Source organism: Colletotrichum acutatum, assembly GCF_030867785.1.
Source record: "Colletotrichum acutatum strain CBS 112980 chromosome Unknown BDZ83scaffold_209, whole genome shotgun sequence".
Lineage (NCBI taxonomy): Eukaryota > Fungi > Ascomycota > Sordariomycetes > Glomerellales > Glomerellaceae > Colletotrichum > Colletotrichum acutatum.
Genome location: NW_026849203.1, coordinates 1 through 16,801, shown reverse-complemented (window position 1 = coordinate 16,801; position 16,801 = coordinate 1). Strand labels below are relative to the sequence as shown.

Genomic DNA, 16,801 nt, shown 5'->3' with positions numbered 1-16,801 from the left:
GGATCAAGGCGGGGCTAATCCAGTGAACGTAAATATGACTTTAATGATGACTACTTCCTAGTAGATTGGTTTTAATCGTCATATTTCGAATGCTGTAGCCTCGTATTCATTGTTTAGACAAATCGGCAGCGCATTTCGAGGCTTGATACTCAATATCTTGGGATGCTAGAGTACGTACCGTCTACACACTGTACAAGCACTGCGGTCCGTGCGTCTACCCGGGGTTTTGCCTGAGGCTCTACTCTGCTCCACGCCCGCGTCCCCGTCTCGGAGACCTGCGGCGGCTCCTCCTTGGACCTTTCTCCGACAGGTCTCGCGGAAGCCTGACTACATCCCAACCCCACACGCTTGGAAACTATCCATCAGGGCTGTTGTGCATCTTTCCCGTCGTTTTCTTTCTGAATTTGAACTTCGTTACCTTTTGATCCTCCGCCGAGGATACATTCGATACAACTGCGACCGCGCATTCGGCATCAATTACCCTGCTCCACGTCGACGTCACCCGATTTGTCAACGCGCATCATCCACTCGACCACCCCCATCACGAACCCCATCACGATCGACGAGCCGAATATCTTATTCAATGGTTGCTCTGTAAGACAACTCTGGGCATCATTCGACAGTGGGAGAATAGCCTCGCGACGCCATCTCCGGCCTGTTGCGCTCCGGTAGCCGCCTCATCCGGCAAAAATGGCGCCAGTCGTGACGGCCATCCAGCCGCCTTCTGTCGCGTCCAAGATTAAGCGTCCTGTGCCCCCCGGCATTCAGACCAATGGAGCGAGTTCTATCCGATCATCTCCATCGCCTTCAATGTCGACAAAGAAGCCTCCCAACTCTGCGACAACGAATGGCGCGAATTCGCAATCAGCGCGGCCGACCAATCGCACGCGCCGTGAACAGTCAGCCCAAGGCAGTCGCATTTCTAGGAACAGTGTAGGACTCCGATCGGCGTCGCTCGTCGGCGATACGACAGCCGCGCAGCCTTCGGAGCCGTTACCATATAGTTAGTAGACTGTGGACTTGCTGCAATCATCATGGACGCCAATGCTGACAGGCCACAGTTGTGACGGATGAATACATCTTGAAGAAATTCGCAGGCAACGCACCTTCCCTCGTCGTACACATGCACACAACGCATTTCCGATTCGATCAGCAAGATGGCATCTTCCCATACAAGTCCCCGATGCGGTTGTTCTTGGAGCACTTGCGCGAGCGCACCGTACCTCATGATCTCATCGAATACTTCTCAGAAGCGGGTGTTCCTTTCTACGAGGGATGCTTGATTGTTCAGGTGCACGACCACAAGTCTGTCGCTCAATCTAAGGAAGTCCAGCGACCGACATCGGCCTCGAGCAAAGTTGTGCCATCCTCGATTCACAACCACAACCCATATATCGTACCTTCACCATACGTTCCGTATCCTAAAGAGTCTCTCGGTGCGCAGCCCGATGCTGTATCCACTACACAGGAGGACACGAAACCCAAAACTGCGGAGGAGAAGGATAAGCAGAGCATGCCAGCGCCTAGTTTGCCTGGTGAAGGCCAAAAGAGCAAGATACCCGCAAAGCCAAAGACCTTCACTGTCGTGCTCCACCCTACGCCTGAAAGCCTCCAGGCAGACCTGATGATCAAGGCTGCAACACCTCGAGGCGCGGCAGGAAGTCTGGAAGGCACTGGCGCTGTACCCCCATCAACGCCGATTACTATGGTGCCCCCAACTCCTACTGCAGGCAGCATGCCTCCTCCCGCCAAGAAGCAGAAGCGCGAGCGCATGGAGCTCGATGGGAGCAACATATATCAAGCAGAATCACAGATCTTGCTTGCTACCAACGCTCCCCTGTTTCTGGAGCCAACAAGGGATACCGAGGAGACTATCGCTTTGCTTGATGCTTTGGCGCACCCCCAACACTCCGACTCGCCTCCTCAACCCAAGACTCGCAAGAGAACCGTCGCAGAGATGGCTGCGGACGAGGCCGCCGCAGCAGAACAGGAAAGATACATGCTTATCTTGGACGAGCGTCTTTCATCTGCTGCAAATGGCACCCAAGGCGGTGCCAATGGAGCGGACAAGGAAGGCCAGGCTGTTGTGTCTACATTCGAGCCAAGGTTCGAGCGATTTAAGGTCATCGCTGACATCAAGAGAGAGCACGAGGAGAGGAAGGAGCAAGAGAAGGTTGAAGCGGCCGCGAAGGAACGCCAGCTTGCACAAGAGAAGCAAAAGCAGATGCAGGAGCAGCAGGCTGTCATTGCGGCACAGCGCCAGGCCGAACAGGAGAAGATGCGGCGCGAACATCAAATGGCTCAGGAACTCAAAGCTCGCCAAGAACAACAGCAGAGAGAGGCCCAGAGACGGGCTATGGCTGCACAGGCTGCTGCGAACCAGGCCGCCCAGAACAACCAAAATGCAGCGGCAAACCTGGCACAGCAGCAGCAGCAGCAGCAGCAACAACAGCAACAGCAGCAGCAGCAGGCGAATGTTGCTATGCCAAATGGCACATCTGGTGCAATGCCAAACGGCGTTCCGGCTCAGACCCAGGCACGCTTCTCTCAGGCATCGCAGCCGCCCGTTTCTCCCGTCGTCAGACAGGGCACACCCCATAGCATGTCATCTCCCATGCCTGGCGCTGTGCCTATGCAGCAGAACAACTCTCAAATGGCCAACAGCCCGCCACGCCCTCCATCAGCCGTTCAAGGCCACCCACCCAACGTTGGTGGAGTCCCAATGGCGCACAGCATGTCTGCTCGCGCCAGCCAGCAGAGTCACCAGGCTGCTACCCCACGCATCCAGCACGGTACGCCAAACATGCAGGGAACGCCCGTGCCTCGCACAGCAGTCGCCGCAACGCCTCGTATGAACCAGGCAAGCCCACCTCCCAACATGATGCAGTCAAACTCTCAGATGGGCCAACACGTCATGATGGGTACTCCCGGTGCTATGCCACAAACTGCGCATAACCCCAATATGATCGCCGCACAAGTTGCCCAGCAACAACGAGCCATTCAACAGCAGCAAATGGCTGCCGCGATGCAGAATGGCATGGGTAACATGATGAACGGCAACATGAACCCCCAGCAGATGACGCCTCAGCAACAGCAATACATGCAGCAGCAAATGCAGCACAGACTCATGATGCAGCAGCAGCAGCAGCAACAGCAACGCGGCAACATGGGCGGCAACATGAGCAACATGATGAACCAGCAACTGGCGCAGAGATACGCCCAGCAGCTCAGCCAGATGGGCGCCAACAATATGAACGGTGGCCAAATGACGCCGCAGATGCAAGCCCAGATTCAAGCGCAAATCCAGGCGCAAATGAACCCGATGCAGCGCCAGATGGCCGGCGGCGGCCAGAACATGATGAATGGCCAGAACATGAATATGCAGGCCATGATGCAGATGCAGCAGCAACAAGCAATGAACAATAACAACGCATTGACGAACCAAGTTAAGCTGCAAGGACAAGCGATATACAACAAGCAGATCGCCAATCTTGCTGCTAAATGGGGTGGTGCTGTTGAGAATATACCGCCGGAGCAGATGGAGGCCTTTAAGAGAAACTGCATGATGGAGGCAAAGAATCAGATTCAGAGCGTTCTTGCCCAACGCAGGGCTCATCAGGTTATGATGCAGCAGCAGCAACAGCAGCAGCAGCAGCAACAACAAATGCAAGGCATGGGCGGCATGATGGGACCTCATGGCATGTAGTACTCGCCCGATTTCCGACCCTGGTGCTAGTGGGCCCAGCGACTCTTGTAGGGCGCATGAGCACGCGCCAGACATGCCGTCGCAAACTGAGTCGGGATTCAACTGGCAATGGCCATCGCCAGTTGAGTCAGGTCTAATATGAGACAGGCCGCCACAGATCACGTTACTGATCAACGCTGCGGGCCTGTCGAGGGGAGCAAAATGAATCATTAGGAGACTACGGTGTGGACGGAATGGGTTGTGAGCGTCTTTTACGGTACTTTGGCGTCTGGGGACTTTAGGGACGGATTGGCTGTTTGATCTCTCATGGTCTTATATACCCCTACGAAGGCGTACTTACCTTATCCTTCGAGGTGCGGTTAGGGATGGACGGCAATTGCTTTTCATGGGTCACGGAGGAGGGAAGGGAATGGTGCATACCACCAGAGCAGTTCAAGGCTCTGCGGAAGCGAGCTCATGTATCATTTGATGTACAGAGAATCAAATCAGTTTATCGTGCAACAGTACTTGTGAGACGTATTGAATGACTTTGGCATGACCAAGCTGCCTGAATCTGAGTAAGTACTAACGTATATGCACCAGTATCATCAACTTTCAGAAGTGTTAGTGAGCTCTGGCCGAGGTGTGTCAAGGTGAGGCAAGGTGGGATTGAGGATCCAGTGTTGGCTTATGTCAGCTACATGCATAGATGGATGACAGTGCGGCCAGATCCGTGCTCATTGTCCACTTCCCCATGCAAGGCATGGCCTCTGCACGTGATTCGCTAGATCTTCGGCATGACGATGATGCAACAAGCTAAATGCCGCCTGGCCAAAACGGTCAGGTCCCATTCTCCCAAGAAGCAGCCAAAACGAGGTCATCCACCCGCTGCCACAGTCCACTTGCTCCGGCCTCCCAAGCCACATGAACGACACGCCGTGACCTGCCCGTTTTCTGTTGCCTGCCCAGCGTCCAGAACCACATTCATTACGTACAAAACTACTCTTTCTTCTAACTATTCCCCTTTTCCATTTTCCCAATACTTTACGCAACCTTACAGCAGCAGTTGCTTGCTAAGCTTTCGTGATCCGCAGCAGATCCGCAAACTCCATCGAAGCTCAGACGGTCCCCCGTTTCCCATCCCCCCGAGAGAAAATCGCTTGGCCGGATCTCCCGCGATGCATTTCCCTCGACTACTGCGGGCCGAAGGAGCCTTTGTGCTCGCACTGCTGTTGGCACCTCTGCCGGCGGCCGCGATGCTCGATTGCAAACACATCCGAGTCGACGACGTCTCATTCAACCTCGAGGCACTAGGCGGACCGCACAGCGTCGTGACCAGCCAGTGGCATCCTCCCACGTACACCAACACATCCTATACTGTCGATATCTGTGCTCCCTTGAAGCGCAAAGGAGACGTCAAGAAGGAGGAACAGTGCCCCAGCTTCACGAGAGGTATGGCCTTACGCGAAATCGTTGGAAGTGGCAAGCTCGAACAGTACAGAGCTAACCTGTGTCTGAACAGTATGTGCCATTGAACGCAACATCCACCCAGGCGACGACAAGAAGGACGAGGTCGAGAAAGTGATACCCATCGCCGGCGAACTTGGCGACCACGGCGGAAGCAAATTGGACGCCACAGCAGAACGACTCAAGTCGAGCGACTCCAACTCGGACGCGAAGAAGGAGGGCGTCCGCCTGATCCTCAACGGAGGCTCGTACCCGCTGGGTAAGAACGGCAGGAACCAAAAGGCCATTATCGAGTTCCTCTGCGACCGTGACAGGACAGGTCTCGAAGGCGAGGTCAAGCCTGAGGACCAGTACGACGGCAGCCAGTTCCGGGCGCGCGAGGAGGGCAAGGAGGGCGAGGATGACGGACCCTCACCCGACGAGAAGCAGGTTCTGTTGAACGGGACGGCCTTGATCTGGAACAGCTACGGCCCGAACGAGAAGAACGACATGGATGTACTGAGGTTGACGTGGCACACCAAGTACGCGTGCGAGGACGCCTACGGTAAACCGCCTGCGGAGGGTGGCAGTGGTGGTGGTGACACGAGCAGCCACTGGGGCTTCTTCACCTGGCTTTTTGTCTTGTAAGTCTTGACGGAATTTACGTGGTGGTTTTACTTCGCACAAGCTAACGTCAATTCTTTCTTCTCCACAGGGCCTTCCTTGGTATCGCTGCATACCTCATCTTCGGCTCGTGGCTGAACTACAACCGATACGGCGCTAGGGGCTGGGATCTTTTGCCGCACGGAGACACCATTCGCGATATCCCCTACCTGGTGAAGGACTGGACTAGGAACGTGCTCAACACCGTAAACACTAGCGGTGGCCGGGGCGGATACAGTGCCGTCTAGGTTTAAGAACTGAGATGATGATCCTCGTCCAACAGCATCCACTTCAAAAAAGAGAGAGATGGCAGGGAAAGAAAGATGAAGGTGTACATTCTATTGTTGTAAACTGGATTAGTGGCTACGGTTTCTGGGTTGCATTATTCTCGCGAGCCTAATTCGCGACTTTGGAGTTGGGACCGGTGTCTGGTCCTATGGAGCTTTGTCGCATTAGCTTACTTGTCTCTCAAGAAATACACATTTGATTGAAATGAACATTGATCTCGGGTGCTGGTGTAGATCGTTGCGAATGGTATTCCATAACTTCGGAATACACGACAGATCCAAGGGTATGTAGGCTCCCTCGATCCCGTTCCTGTCACCAGCCAGCAGGCGCCCGTCTAGGTCGACGGGTCAGGTCAAACTGGCTGGGTGGTGGAGTGGTCCATGGTCAACAATCACATCGCCAACCAGCCTACTCGGCGACAGGCTTAGCGCATACGAGAGTACCCGAGTTCGAATCCCAGCATGAGCACCAAGAGATGTAGCCACACGGGTGGTGAACTCTTTTTTCCCTCCTATAGGGAATGGTTTTCCTCAGGTAGTTGACATGAGCCTTGACGGGATCCGGCTTGTAAGGGAAATTACACAATACAATAACATTCGTATTAAAACTACACGATGCCCACGCTTTGTATACGTATGAGGTTGTACGTAGCAGTAAGTTTATTCCGTCACGGAAGGGGCCGCGGGACTGAGATCCGGGTTAGCCTTCAGGTACCTTAAGGTTTAGTGGACCCGCGATTTGGTGGGGCCGGTTCAACTGACGTGCAGCACGGATGCATCGAAGCTCGCCTGGCCCCCGGGTCCATGTACTTGCCCCTCCGGCCCTACCTCCGTGTACTTCACCCGCACCATCACATAACGGGCATGTCTACCACCCAACGCAATTCTGCCGGCGACTCTACGCCAGCCGACCCAGATGATCCAGAATACGAAGACCTCCTCCAAGATGAAGAGCCTTCACCAGCCTTCACACCCGCGCCCCTCCCAACTCTCACAAACGAACCCCAACGACACCCAGACTCCTGCCTGACTCTCTCCCTCCCTCTCATAAAAGCCCTTCACGCACAACTTCCGCCGACGCCGGAGCTTACGCTCTCGATTGGAAGCGGTACGGGGCTTGTGGAAGCTCTGCTGGACTCTTTGGCTGATACCAAGGACCAAAATCCCACTCAAGAAGATCCTCGGGCTTCTAAAGCTTCTCAGGAGACGCCTGCCCCGCGACCGCTCAACTTAACAAGCATCGAAATCGCCCCATCCCCAAATAAATACCACCCCAACCACCGCACCGTCCCGGGTACATGGGCACTCGATCCCGCTGCAGCGGAAGCCAAGGCGTGGATATTCGTGTACCCGAAGCAAGTCGCTCTCGTGAAGAAGTACATGGAGGCCTTTGCCTCCAGCCACTCCAGCAAGAAAGCGGCTGCTGTGGAGACGGTGTTATACGTCGGTCCAAGAATGGACTGGGATGATTTCCGGGGCGCATTGGAGCCGTACGCGGAGAGTGTCGAGGTTTGGGACGAGGAGCGGATGGAGGGTGTTGGGGGGCGGGGGTGGGAATGTGTTGTGAGGGTGACGGTGAAAAGGTGAGTTTTGGGGAGGGGAGAGAGTGTTGGCATGGAAATGGGTAGAGGGGAAGCCTGGCATGCAGACGAGATCTGTGAGGGGACACGAAGTTATTGGGTTTAGGCTTGTAGGTGGTGTACTGTGGGATGCCACTTGGATATGTCCTCGTCACCCGCATAAGTCAAGATGAAGGTCATGAGTAACGGGCGGAGATGGCCATGTCCACCTTGATTTTCTTACTCTAGCCAGCTTGACCGCCCTCCTTAAGTATTCTCATCAGGATAACGGCCGCAGAATACAAGTCTTGCTATAGTAAGCGATGCGCGTATCCTACCACGGTCGACGATTTGAACGTAAAAGGAATGACCAATTGATGTCCCACCCATAGTCCAATACGGGATGGTCTGCTACATAGATTCATATATTTCTCATCAGTTATGAGCAGGACTGCACATCACCACAGAAGCGACGGCAAAAGGGCACATGGAAGCAATAGTGATTTCCGCCCCGCTGGATGGGACTTCACAGTGTCGTCAAGATCCCTTGAAAGATTCGCTCATCGGTAAAAGCACTCCCGAACTTCTTAAAGGGGCGTTATTGCTTACCAGGCCACCCAGCATAACAGCTCTTGTCTTAAACAGGCGCCGCACTGAAACCGGCCAAGAGGCACCCAGGCACCCTCTGACGGGAGCCGACGCCTTCGTACAACATCGGGCCTATATTTGGCGATGTCCGCCGCCTTCACGTAATCACCTACAGAATCTGATTACACGATACATTGGTCTAGATTGTATACTACTAGGGCTACGCAAATGCTAAGCTATGCCAATGATGATCACAACCACCCCCAACACCTCGCTCCAGAGACGAGGCACACCGACCTCTTGCCTCTCTCTCTCTGTCTCTCCACATTACAAATTTTGACAAATAACAATAGGTACTATGTAGGTAAATAAGTGAGTGCAACCTGTTTGGCTTGGGCTTTTGTGCACACAAAAAAGTATTTACGATTTGTATTTACAACGAGAGTGTGGTTGGAAGAAAGAAAAGCCTTCGAGGTCAACTCTGAGAAGGCTACCGGGGTCCCTCTTAAGCCGCAGCAGGGGCCGCGGCAGCCGGCATCATCGAGGCGGCAAAGGTGGCGGCCTCATCAGCGTCGTTGCCGTACGTCAAGTGAGCGCGGCGGATCTGGTTGCCGCCCTCGCAGATGTTGTCACCGTTGTGGCAAATAACCTTGGTCTTGGCGGCATCAACGCCCTGGACAGCTTGTCCGTTGACTGTGAAGAGAATGCGTTAGCATTGAACTCAAAACATCATGAACCCCGTTAGAAGGCTTGATGGGAGATAACTTACGCGGGTCACCGAAGATGACGGCACCTGCAACTTTGGCCACCATGTCGGGCTGCATCATAGCAGCGCCGTTGTGGACGAGCTGTCCACCCTGGGAGTATCCAGACATGATTACGGCCGAGTTGGGGCAGTTGGTAATGGCTTGCTCGGTAAGGGTGGCCATCATTTGGGATCCGTTGGCGTCACCTCCGGCCAAGAAACCGGGGATATCGGCGGGATACTCGACACCCTGCACGGCAAGGCTGCCGCCGACCTGAGTCGCAAGGGACTGGAAGAAGGGCGGACCGGCGATGGTACCAACGTTGCCTCCCTCGGTGGTGCCGCGGGCAAAGATGACGATCATGGACTGGCACCCGGCAGCGAGACCATCTTGCTGGTTCCCTGAGAAGTCGGCCTGGCGGGGCTGAATCGTGAGGGGGGATGAACTCGCCGTGCCCAGCAGAGCGAGAAGGAAGGCTGCTGTCGAGCTGTGCATTTTGTGTATTGGTATTGTAAGGACTGATTATTGTAGTTGGCAAGTTATTAGTAAGGAGTGAATATGGATTATCCGATGCTAGCTGAAAGTTGGATCAACAACTATTCAAGGTTCTTGGTCGCCGTCACATGAGATGGGGGGATAACTGGCGACCATTGCACTCTTATAGCGGGGATAGTGTGAGAGATGCTCCTTGTTTCTACTCCCGAATCGCCTAGCCGGCCGGTGAGACGAAGGCGACATTAAGCTTCTTTCCCTCGCCTATTCCGTGTTGGACGTTCCTGCAGCACAACGGCTTCAGGTACCGCAACCTCATCCCAATGGGGTAAAGAGGGCGGATCAGAGGCAGGGGCCTCACGTGGGATCGACCTGATCCCGACACTAGACGGGGAGGCCAGGGACGGACTCTGCTGATTCTTCAGAAATCGTAGGCTGGTACGCTGGTACCGGCAGATGATGAAGATGATCAGGAGTAGTCCGCCAAGCTGGGCTGAGCCAAACAGGTGGACCCTTTCAAAGCTTGGTGTGCGTGCCTTGCGTTCCAAACTTCCTTCCCGCAGCCTGGGCGGGCTGAAAAGTGCTGTTGACGACTTGACGGGGCAGACAAAATCCTATAACGGCGCGGATAATCGTAGTGCGGGCCTGTTGCGATTGGCTACAGTCTGATTCAAGAGTGAAGCTGGGTCCGATCTCTTCTTGCCCATGGGGGAGGGAGGGGACGAGTTTCGAAACAACAGGGTGGGCTGTGCGCAACACCAGCGGAAGGGGAGGACACCGACGGTCTCACAAGCTTTTTCAGAATGTACCGACTGACGTTTGGTGTGGTTTGGTGGGGCTGGACAGGGCGAATGGTGGGATGGAAAACTCGCTGTGGTAGACTGAAGTGGAAGTATCCGTTGAGCTTGGCTGTAGTAGATGGCAGGTCTCTGACAGCGCTTTGTTCTGGTCCCATGTTCTTCCGCCGTTTTTTGTCGTCTTGACCCAGTCAAGTTGCGAATCATCCCTCCCTGAGAGAAGGGAAGGGAGGGCTGGAAAGGTGGCATCAATACCAAGGGCGAGGGTGACCGCTGACGTGCGTTTAGGTAAGACTGGCGTTGGGAGACAGCTGGACCGTCGGATTTCGATGGCCTTCCGTTTGGCCGTCTGGCCCTTTTGCCAAGATCGTCTCGACTTATTTTTTCGCTGGTCTTATCATGCTCTCCCTCGATTGGAAGAGGCACTGGACGAAGATCCGGACTTGGGCTCGGGGAAGATGCGGTAAGATGACCCAATGACACGGCATCACCCTCGGTAGTGTGTGGTGGCATATCATCAACGCAACGGGGCGATTTCGGCAAGATGATTAGTCGTGACCGAGTAATGAATGTCTGCGATAGTTGTCGACTGGGACTACAACTAGTCTCGTTCGAGCATGTAAGTTGGAGGCTATCCAGGGAGCCCCGCTTCACGGTTCTTGATGACTTGACATGCACAGGTGCTTTGAGGCGTCAACGGGCGCTGCTGATTGTCGTTAACTCGAATTGAGAAAGCATGATGAAGACGGAGGGTTCCTGGGCAGCTAAGAGAGGTCACCGAGAAGAGTTTCGTCACACCGAAGTCCAACGGCTTTGGCATTTACGTACCTGCCTTGGGGACGTTAGGTGAGGTGGAAGGAGTGGCAAAACGTGGGGGATGCGCCAACGCAGGGACGCCCGGCAGGATCGGGCCCGCCTCACGGGAGGGGAATTTAACCGAGACCCATCTTTCAAGGTTGACCTCCACCTTCCGAGGTTCTTGCCGTCCACCGCGATATGAGGTCAGATGACCAGCAACTGTGGTTGGTCCTCGACGTCAGTACACACTCCGGATCTACAATTTGGTCTTTGCTCGGTGTGGTCAGGTATTGTATGAGATGAGGTGCTCAGAAAGAACTGTGTCTACTTTCGTCAGGGCTTCACTCACCGTAAATATCAAGAACTATCAGCCATTGATGGATACCATCTCTGCCTTACCGCAGGATGACATGATCACAAGAAAGAAAATCGACGAAAATCTGTGACAATCATATATATTGTCCGAAAGAAGCGGGATAGCGTCATGGGGTCTCATTTCAGCACGACCCAAATAGTGTTGGTGAGCATTTTCAGCGCGAAAGAAGTGACCAGAATACAGCCCGATATAAGCTTTCGGCTTATCTTCATGTCATTTGAAGATACGAGAACGTAAATGGCAAAAACATTTTGTATTGTCTCGAAAATTGAGTGGGATTGTCATGGGGAGCTAATCTGCCTCGGCTTACCATCTTACCCGGTCTTAACCTCTTTACCTGAGATTCCATTCCACCTTGTCGTCGATACTATCTCTTCCGTATGCCTCCTCTCCCTTATTTAGCCCGTGGCAACTTGAAGTTGTGGTCGTCAAAGAGATTTGTCAACTCTAATCCTTGGGCCACCTTGCGGAATCGGCGCATCCGGATCGACTGACTCCTTAGGGCCAACGGGTCTCATCTCGATACGAATTACTTTGTGATCGTTGTTCATGTCGAAGATGATGAGTCTGCGTTGCTTGAAGTCCTTGCCACGTGAGTCGCGGTCCGAAAAGAACTCGACTGGGTAGGTAACGCAAAGGCGATCGACAATGGTCATCTCTTCGGACGGAAAGCCCGGATTCTTCTGGAAATATTGTTTGATCTCTTCCAGGCCATGAAAGATCTGACCGGGGTCTTGAATATCCACAAGTAGCTTGACCTCGGGAGCGCAGCGCTCTTTGACCATGGCGAAGTTATCAAGGTACAGAGCAGTGATGAGATCCCATGCCAAGCTCTCCTGCACAAGACGGTAAGGCCGGTCGCTTGACTGACCTCTAATTTTTTTGAAGCCATCGCTCAAGTTCCGCTGCCCCGAATATCTGGTCCATCTTTGCAATGCGTTAGTGTTGTTGGCTAGACATCTCTCAAAGGCGGCTGTGACTTACAGTTGACAGGCGTGAGTATAGGCCAGAGCCACGAAGTATCTATCGCGTGGCGAGATTGTAGGGAGTACCGGAAAGGGTTGATGATACTTGGCCTCGAGAAGAAGTCTTGTTGGTCTGGTGAAAGTTGAACAATGGAACCCAGCTTCGAGAAACCTACGCAATGAGACGGCTCAACTTAAGTGTCCAGAGCCTTGGGTTGTTGAGAAGGAAGAAAAGCAGGGAGGGTTGGAAGATTGAGAGGATCTTGTACTGTGAGAAAGCGGTTGTGAAGATCTCGCGAGGGAAGGCATGCTCTCTCGCGCCTCCCTATTCATTGACAGTGAAAGTTTGGTGAGCCAGGAAGGTGCAGCTGGAATATCAGGATTGATGCTTGTAAGCAAGTCATAAGGGCATTTGAAATCATCATCACAAGTGAGCGAAAGAGCTGAATGAAGACGACAGAAGCATCTTCCGAAGGCACCTTCTAGTTCGAAGTTCCAATTATCTTCATTGAACAAATCCAAGCTTTCGACAAGTCCATCTCTCAAAACGGCAAGCCGCAAAGCCACTACACCCTCAGAACGACAACGCTTCGCTGTTTTACGTTGCTTGAAATCTAGGTCTAGGTGTCGTCAGGTTTTAAACGCCGGCGCCAAACGAAAATTAATTACATGGATCGAAACATCCTTTCATCACATGGAGTGGTGGGGTGGTGAGTCATCACGCTCTCATGAGCGGGTGATGGAGATGGCCTCCTCAACGATATCCAAACCCTGCTGGATCTCCTCCTCGGTGATGGTCAATGGTGGCACGAAACGCAGAGTGTTGGTGCCGGCAGTGATGATGAGCAGGCCGCACTCGCGGGCGGCCTTGACGATGGGCGTGGGGTCCTGGGTAAGTTGCAGACCGAGGATGAGACCGCGGCCGCGGACCTCCTTGATCAGGTCGGGGAAGCGCTCGCGCAGGGCATCGAAGCGGGTCTTGAAGATCTCGGCCTTGGCGGCGACGGCCTTTTGCAGACCGGGGTCGGCGAGGCGGGAGACGATGTTGTGGGCCAGGCGGCAGGCGAGGGGGTTGCCGCCAAAGGTGGTGCCGTGGTCGCCGACCTTGATCTTCTCCGAGACGGTGCTGTTTACAATGGTGGCGCCGATGGGGAAGCCGTTGCCGAGGGCCTTGGCGGTGGTGATGATGTCCGGGTGGGCCTCCTTGGGGAGGTGGGTGTGGGCCCAGAAGGTGCCGGTGCGGGAGAGGCCGCACTGGATCTCATCGTAGATGAGGACGGCGCCGACCTCGCGGCAGCGCTTGGCCAGGGCGATCAGGAACTCGTCCGTCGCGGGCGTGACGCCGCCCTCACCCTGGATGGGCTCGACGATGACACCGCAGGTCTTCTCGGTGACGGTCTCGTTGATGGCGGAGACGTCGTTGAAGGCGCCGAGCTTGAAGCCGGGCAGCATGGGCGCAAAGGGCTCCTGGTACTTGGGGTTGTGCGTGGCGGACAAGCTGCCCATGGTGCGGCCGTGGAAGGCATTGTTGAAGGAGACGACCTCGTACTTGTCACCCGATGGCTGGCTGACCTTGGCGGCCTTCCTGGCGAACTTGATGGCGGCCTCGTTGGCCTCGGAGCCGGAGTTGCAGACAAACACCGAGTTGGCGTCGTGCATGGCACCAGCCTCGCGGGTCTTCTCGATCAGTAGCTTGGAGAGGGCACCAGTCCAGGGGTTGTAGTAGAGGTTCGAGGCGTGCATGAGCGTGCTACCCTGTAAGGTTCCGGCCATGTACTGTCAGCGCATCTGGTATTAAAATGACTCACGGCGGCTCGGAGTTACCCACCTGCTCGGTCAGAATCTGGGTCAGCTCAGGATCGCAGTGTCCCAAGGCATTGACGGCGATACCAGCGGTGAAGTCGAGGTATTTCCTGCCCTCGACATCCCACAGGAGAGAACCTTGGCCTTGTACGAAAACGGGAGGCGGGCGGGCGTATGTGGCGACCATGTAGGGCGCATGTTCGCGGACAAGAGCGGCACTCGGGGAGTCTTCGGTGGGATCGGGGTTGGGTACTGATGACTGCTTTTGCTCATTGTCAGTGCCAGTCTGGTGGTGAGTCACTCGAATAGTTCGTGACTCCATGGGGTCACCTACGCCAAAGTTGCTCTTGACGTCGCTCGTGGCCGCCGCGGCTGCAGAAGAGAGTGCGCGGGAGTTGATGCGCGAGGCGACGGCCAGACGAGGCTGGCACTTTGCCAATTGAAGTCGCAGAGGAGCACGGAACGCCATTATGGTATCTTGAAGAACAAACAGGGCTCTGCGGTAACAGACTGGCAAAAGAGAATGGTGTTGAAGAGAAGTCGTCAATTAAAATTTGGGCCGTTCGCGCATGCATGCACAGAGGTGACTCGTCAAACATGTTATCGATAAGGCGCGCATTTTCCCACTTTTTGCGCCGTTTGGAGGGGCAGATCCACTCTTTCCCGGTGTTACGTGCGCTGTGGCCCGGGGATATCCCTCCGATCTCGGTCGGGCTCGGACGAACTGCCGACGTGGTCTTGCAATGAGGTCTTATGCTCTCTATCGAGGTAAGATACCTGAGATACTTGGATTTTGATGCAAAGCAGACCACAAAATTAGTACACTAGCTTTGGTGTCACGCGAAGAGACAAAAGAACATTCAGCTCCAGTCTACCTGCCCACCTTAACATATAATATGAACCATGGAGTCTTGTATTGCAGGGGATTTTCTAATTGTAATAAAGGGCCTTGGTAATGCTCAAGATATCTTTCCAACGCGAGTGCGGAAATCTGATTTATCTCTTCTTCTTCTTCAGCATGGCATATAGAAAAGAAGGAAGAGTGAAAAAGTAGAAGGAAAGCAAAGATTTGTTTCATTGACTGATGCCCCTTGGGCGGCGGCGTTTGCAATTGCCGAATTCTCGGCTTCGAGCTGGCAATGATCCCGCTAACTACAGGGTTGCCTCGGAGGACAGTCCCTCCCAGTCGACGCGATCAAATGTGTTTGCAGACTCATCCTTATAAATCACCGTCAACCTGATTGACTCCCTATTCCACAGCCTGTTCCGAACTTCCGCTAGCGTATTAGAGCGTTTCCATACCCCATGCTCTTCGCGTACGTCGACCGTGGCGAAGTGGCTGTTCTTTACCATTGATTGGTAAGGACTTTTGATTTCATGAATGTTCAACTCCACGTCAGGCCATGCTAACATGAATTTGCTGATCCGGCAATGGTAGCAAAGGAGCGCCACGATCCTATCTGGATATGTGGCCAATATAGAGAGCATCCCTTCTGCTCGAATCCTTGCCGGGAATATCTTGCCATGTGTGTCGACAAGAAAAAGAAGGTTGTATATACCGTAGAAAACATTCATTTGCAGCGCTTTTACCGTGTCTCGAGTTATGTCGCGCTCATCGTTCCTATACTTGAGAACATCGTAAATCTGGTCTGGGTTCAAATGGGTCAGAAGGTTGTGAAAAACCTTTTTTCTCAGATCATTACGATATGAAATGATGATCTCGCGAATTCCGGGTGAAAATCGTTCTCTCATTTGTATGGCGCCTGCTGCAACTGCCGAAGGCTCCATCCTTTCCAAATAATAGAAGAGGACTTGCGAAGCCGTGCTGTCATCACACCATCGCAGAGCAGCTGCTATGTCGTTTGGGCTGAAGGGAAAATTGGAAGGTGAAAGTCGGAGTAGGTCGCTGAGCGTTTTCATCGGATCTGGAGTCTGTTGGCGGCTTCCTAAACCCGATATGGCATACCCAGTTACTTCGAAGCTCATACCTCTGCCAAGTAAGATTTTGATGTTTTCTAAGCAGCCAGCAATCACAAGGCTTTCGAAAGTCGCGCGTGTCAATGATGGCAACGCCTGGAGGAACCCATGTATGTCTTCGTACTGTATCCGCCGGGGAAAGGTATGGCCAAAAAGAAGCCAGGACTCCAGGTCTCTGATGAGCATTCTCTCGCTTTTGAAATAGTCCGCTCTCAATGAAGTACCGTTTATGACTTCTTGCGCATCAGAAGCGATTCCGAGCAGCGCATAAATCATATCACGGGGGTCCGTTGCCTGACTCTTACGAAATCTGTATAGCAGAAAGTGTAGACTCCTCCGCCGCGTAGATATGCCGTGCGAACCTCTCTTGTTCAAATGACTCGGCATGAGATCCATGAGAGTCTGTCGCTGGTCATCGAGTTCGACATTGATGAGGTGTGTGGCAATGACGAAGGTTTCAGCCGGAATCGAGGAGTATCCGCAGTAGACTAACTATCACGAGTTATAGCACACAGCAATGGGCATACGGAGTATAGTAAAGTAGCCTAACCTATTAAAATAGAAATAGATAAAAGAGAAAGGTCTATATATAAGATATAAATAAAATATATATAATATA

The 16,801-nt window shown here is 53.6% G+C and overlaps 8 protein-coding genes across 8 annotated transcripts; 3 read left to right on the top strand and 5 right to left on the bottom strand.

Annotated features, from left to right (window-relative positions):
• Nucleotides 1-260: 260 nt before the first annotated feature.
• On the top strand, nucleotides 261-4,204 carry BDZ83DRAFT_712783 (Spt20 family-domain-containing protein). Its single transcript, XM_060511622.1, has 2 exons — nucleotides 261-1,003; nucleotides 1,062-4,204. Exons 1-2 carry the CDS (start codon nucleotides 691-693, stop codon nucleotides 3,704-3,706), a joined length of 2,958 nt encoding a protein of 985 aa, XP_060358053.1. The 5' UTR covers nucleotides 261-690; the 3' UTR covers nucleotides 3,707-4,204.
• A 242-nt stretch (nucleotides 4,205-4,446) lies between these two features.
• On the top strand, nucleotides 4,447-6,288 carry BDZ83DRAFT_642868 (autophagy-related protein 27-domain-containing protein). The gene is made up of 3 exons (XM_060509643.1): nucleotides 4,447-5,137; nucleotides 5,208-5,775; nucleotides 5,847-6,288. Exons 1-3 carry the CDS (start codon nucleotides 4,483-4,485, stop codon nucleotides 6,040-6,042), a joined length of 1,419 nt encoding a protein of 472 aa, XP_060358052.1. The 5' UTR covers nucleotides 4,447-4,482; the 3' UTR covers nucleotides 6,043-6,288.
• A 657-nt stretch (nucleotides 6,289-6,945) lies between these two features.
• BDZ83DRAFT_593228 (uncharacterized protein) lies at nucleotides 6,946-7,668 on the top strand (the record flags this gene model as incomplete). Its single annotated transcript, XM_060506607.1, has 1 exon — nucleotides 6,946-7,668. The coding sequence occupies one exon, from the start codon at nucleotides 6,946-6,948 to the stop codon at nucleotides 7,666-7,668; it is 723 nt and encodes a 240-aa protein (XP_060358051.1).
• A 1,065-nt stretch (nucleotides 7,669-8,733) lies between these two features.
• On the bottom strand, nucleotides 8,734-9,469 carry BDZ83DRAFT_758203 (cutinase; the record flags this gene model as incomplete). The annotated part of the gene is made up of 2 exons (XM_060514997.1): nucleotides 8,734-8,921; nucleotides 8,998-9,469. The coding sequence occupies 2 exons, from the start codon at nucleotides 9,467-9,469 to the stop codon at nucleotides 8,734-8,736; spliced, it is 660 nt and encodes a 219-aa protein (XP_060358050.1).
• Nucleotides 9,470-9,774: 305 nt separating this feature from the next.
• BDZ83DRAFT_176218 (uncharacterized protein) lies at nucleotides 9,775-10,915 on the bottom strand. Its single transcript, XM_060501494.1, has one exon. The coding sequence runs from the start codon at nucleotides 10,774-10,776 to the stop codon at nucleotides 10,081-10,083; it is 696 nt and encodes a 231-aa protein (XP_060358049.1). The 5' UTR covers nucleotides 10,777-10,915; the 3' UTR covers nucleotides 9,775-10,080.
• Nucleotides 10,916-11,865: 950 nt separating this feature from the next.
• On the bottom strand, nucleotides 11,866-12,222 carry BDZ83DRAFT_758202 (uncharacterized protein; the record flags this gene model as incomplete). Its single annotated transcript, XM_060514996.1, has 1 exon — nucleotides 11,866-12,222. One exon carries the CDS (start codon nucleotides 12,220-12,222, stop codon nucleotides 11,866-11,868), a length of 357 nt encoding a protein of 118 aa, XP_060358048.1.
• A 906-nt stretch (nucleotides 12,223-13,128) lies between these two features.
• On the bottom strand, nucleotides 13,129-14,674 carry BDZ83DRAFT_593252 (acetylornithine and succinylornithine aminotransferase; the record flags this gene model as incomplete). Its single annotated transcript, XM_060506610.1, has 3 exons — nucleotides 13,129-14,157; nucleotides 14,231-14,473; nucleotides 14,540-14,674. 3 exons carry the CDS (start codon nucleotides 14,672-14,674, stop codon nucleotides 13,129-13,131), a joined length of 1,407 nt encoding a protein of 468 aa, XP_060358047.1.
• A 312-nt stretch (nucleotides 14,675-14,986) lies between these two features.
• BDZ83DRAFT_642855 (uncharacterized protein) lies at nucleotides 14,987-16,028 on the bottom strand. Its single transcript, XM_060509642.1, has one exon. It carries the CDS (start codon nucleotides 15,991-15,993, stop codon nucleotides 15,358-15,360), a length of 636 nt encoding a protein of 211 aa, XP_060358046.1. The 5' UTR covers nucleotides 15,994-16,028; the 3' UTR covers nucleotides 14,987-15,357.
• Nucleotides 16,029-16,801: the final 773 nt, after the last annotated feature.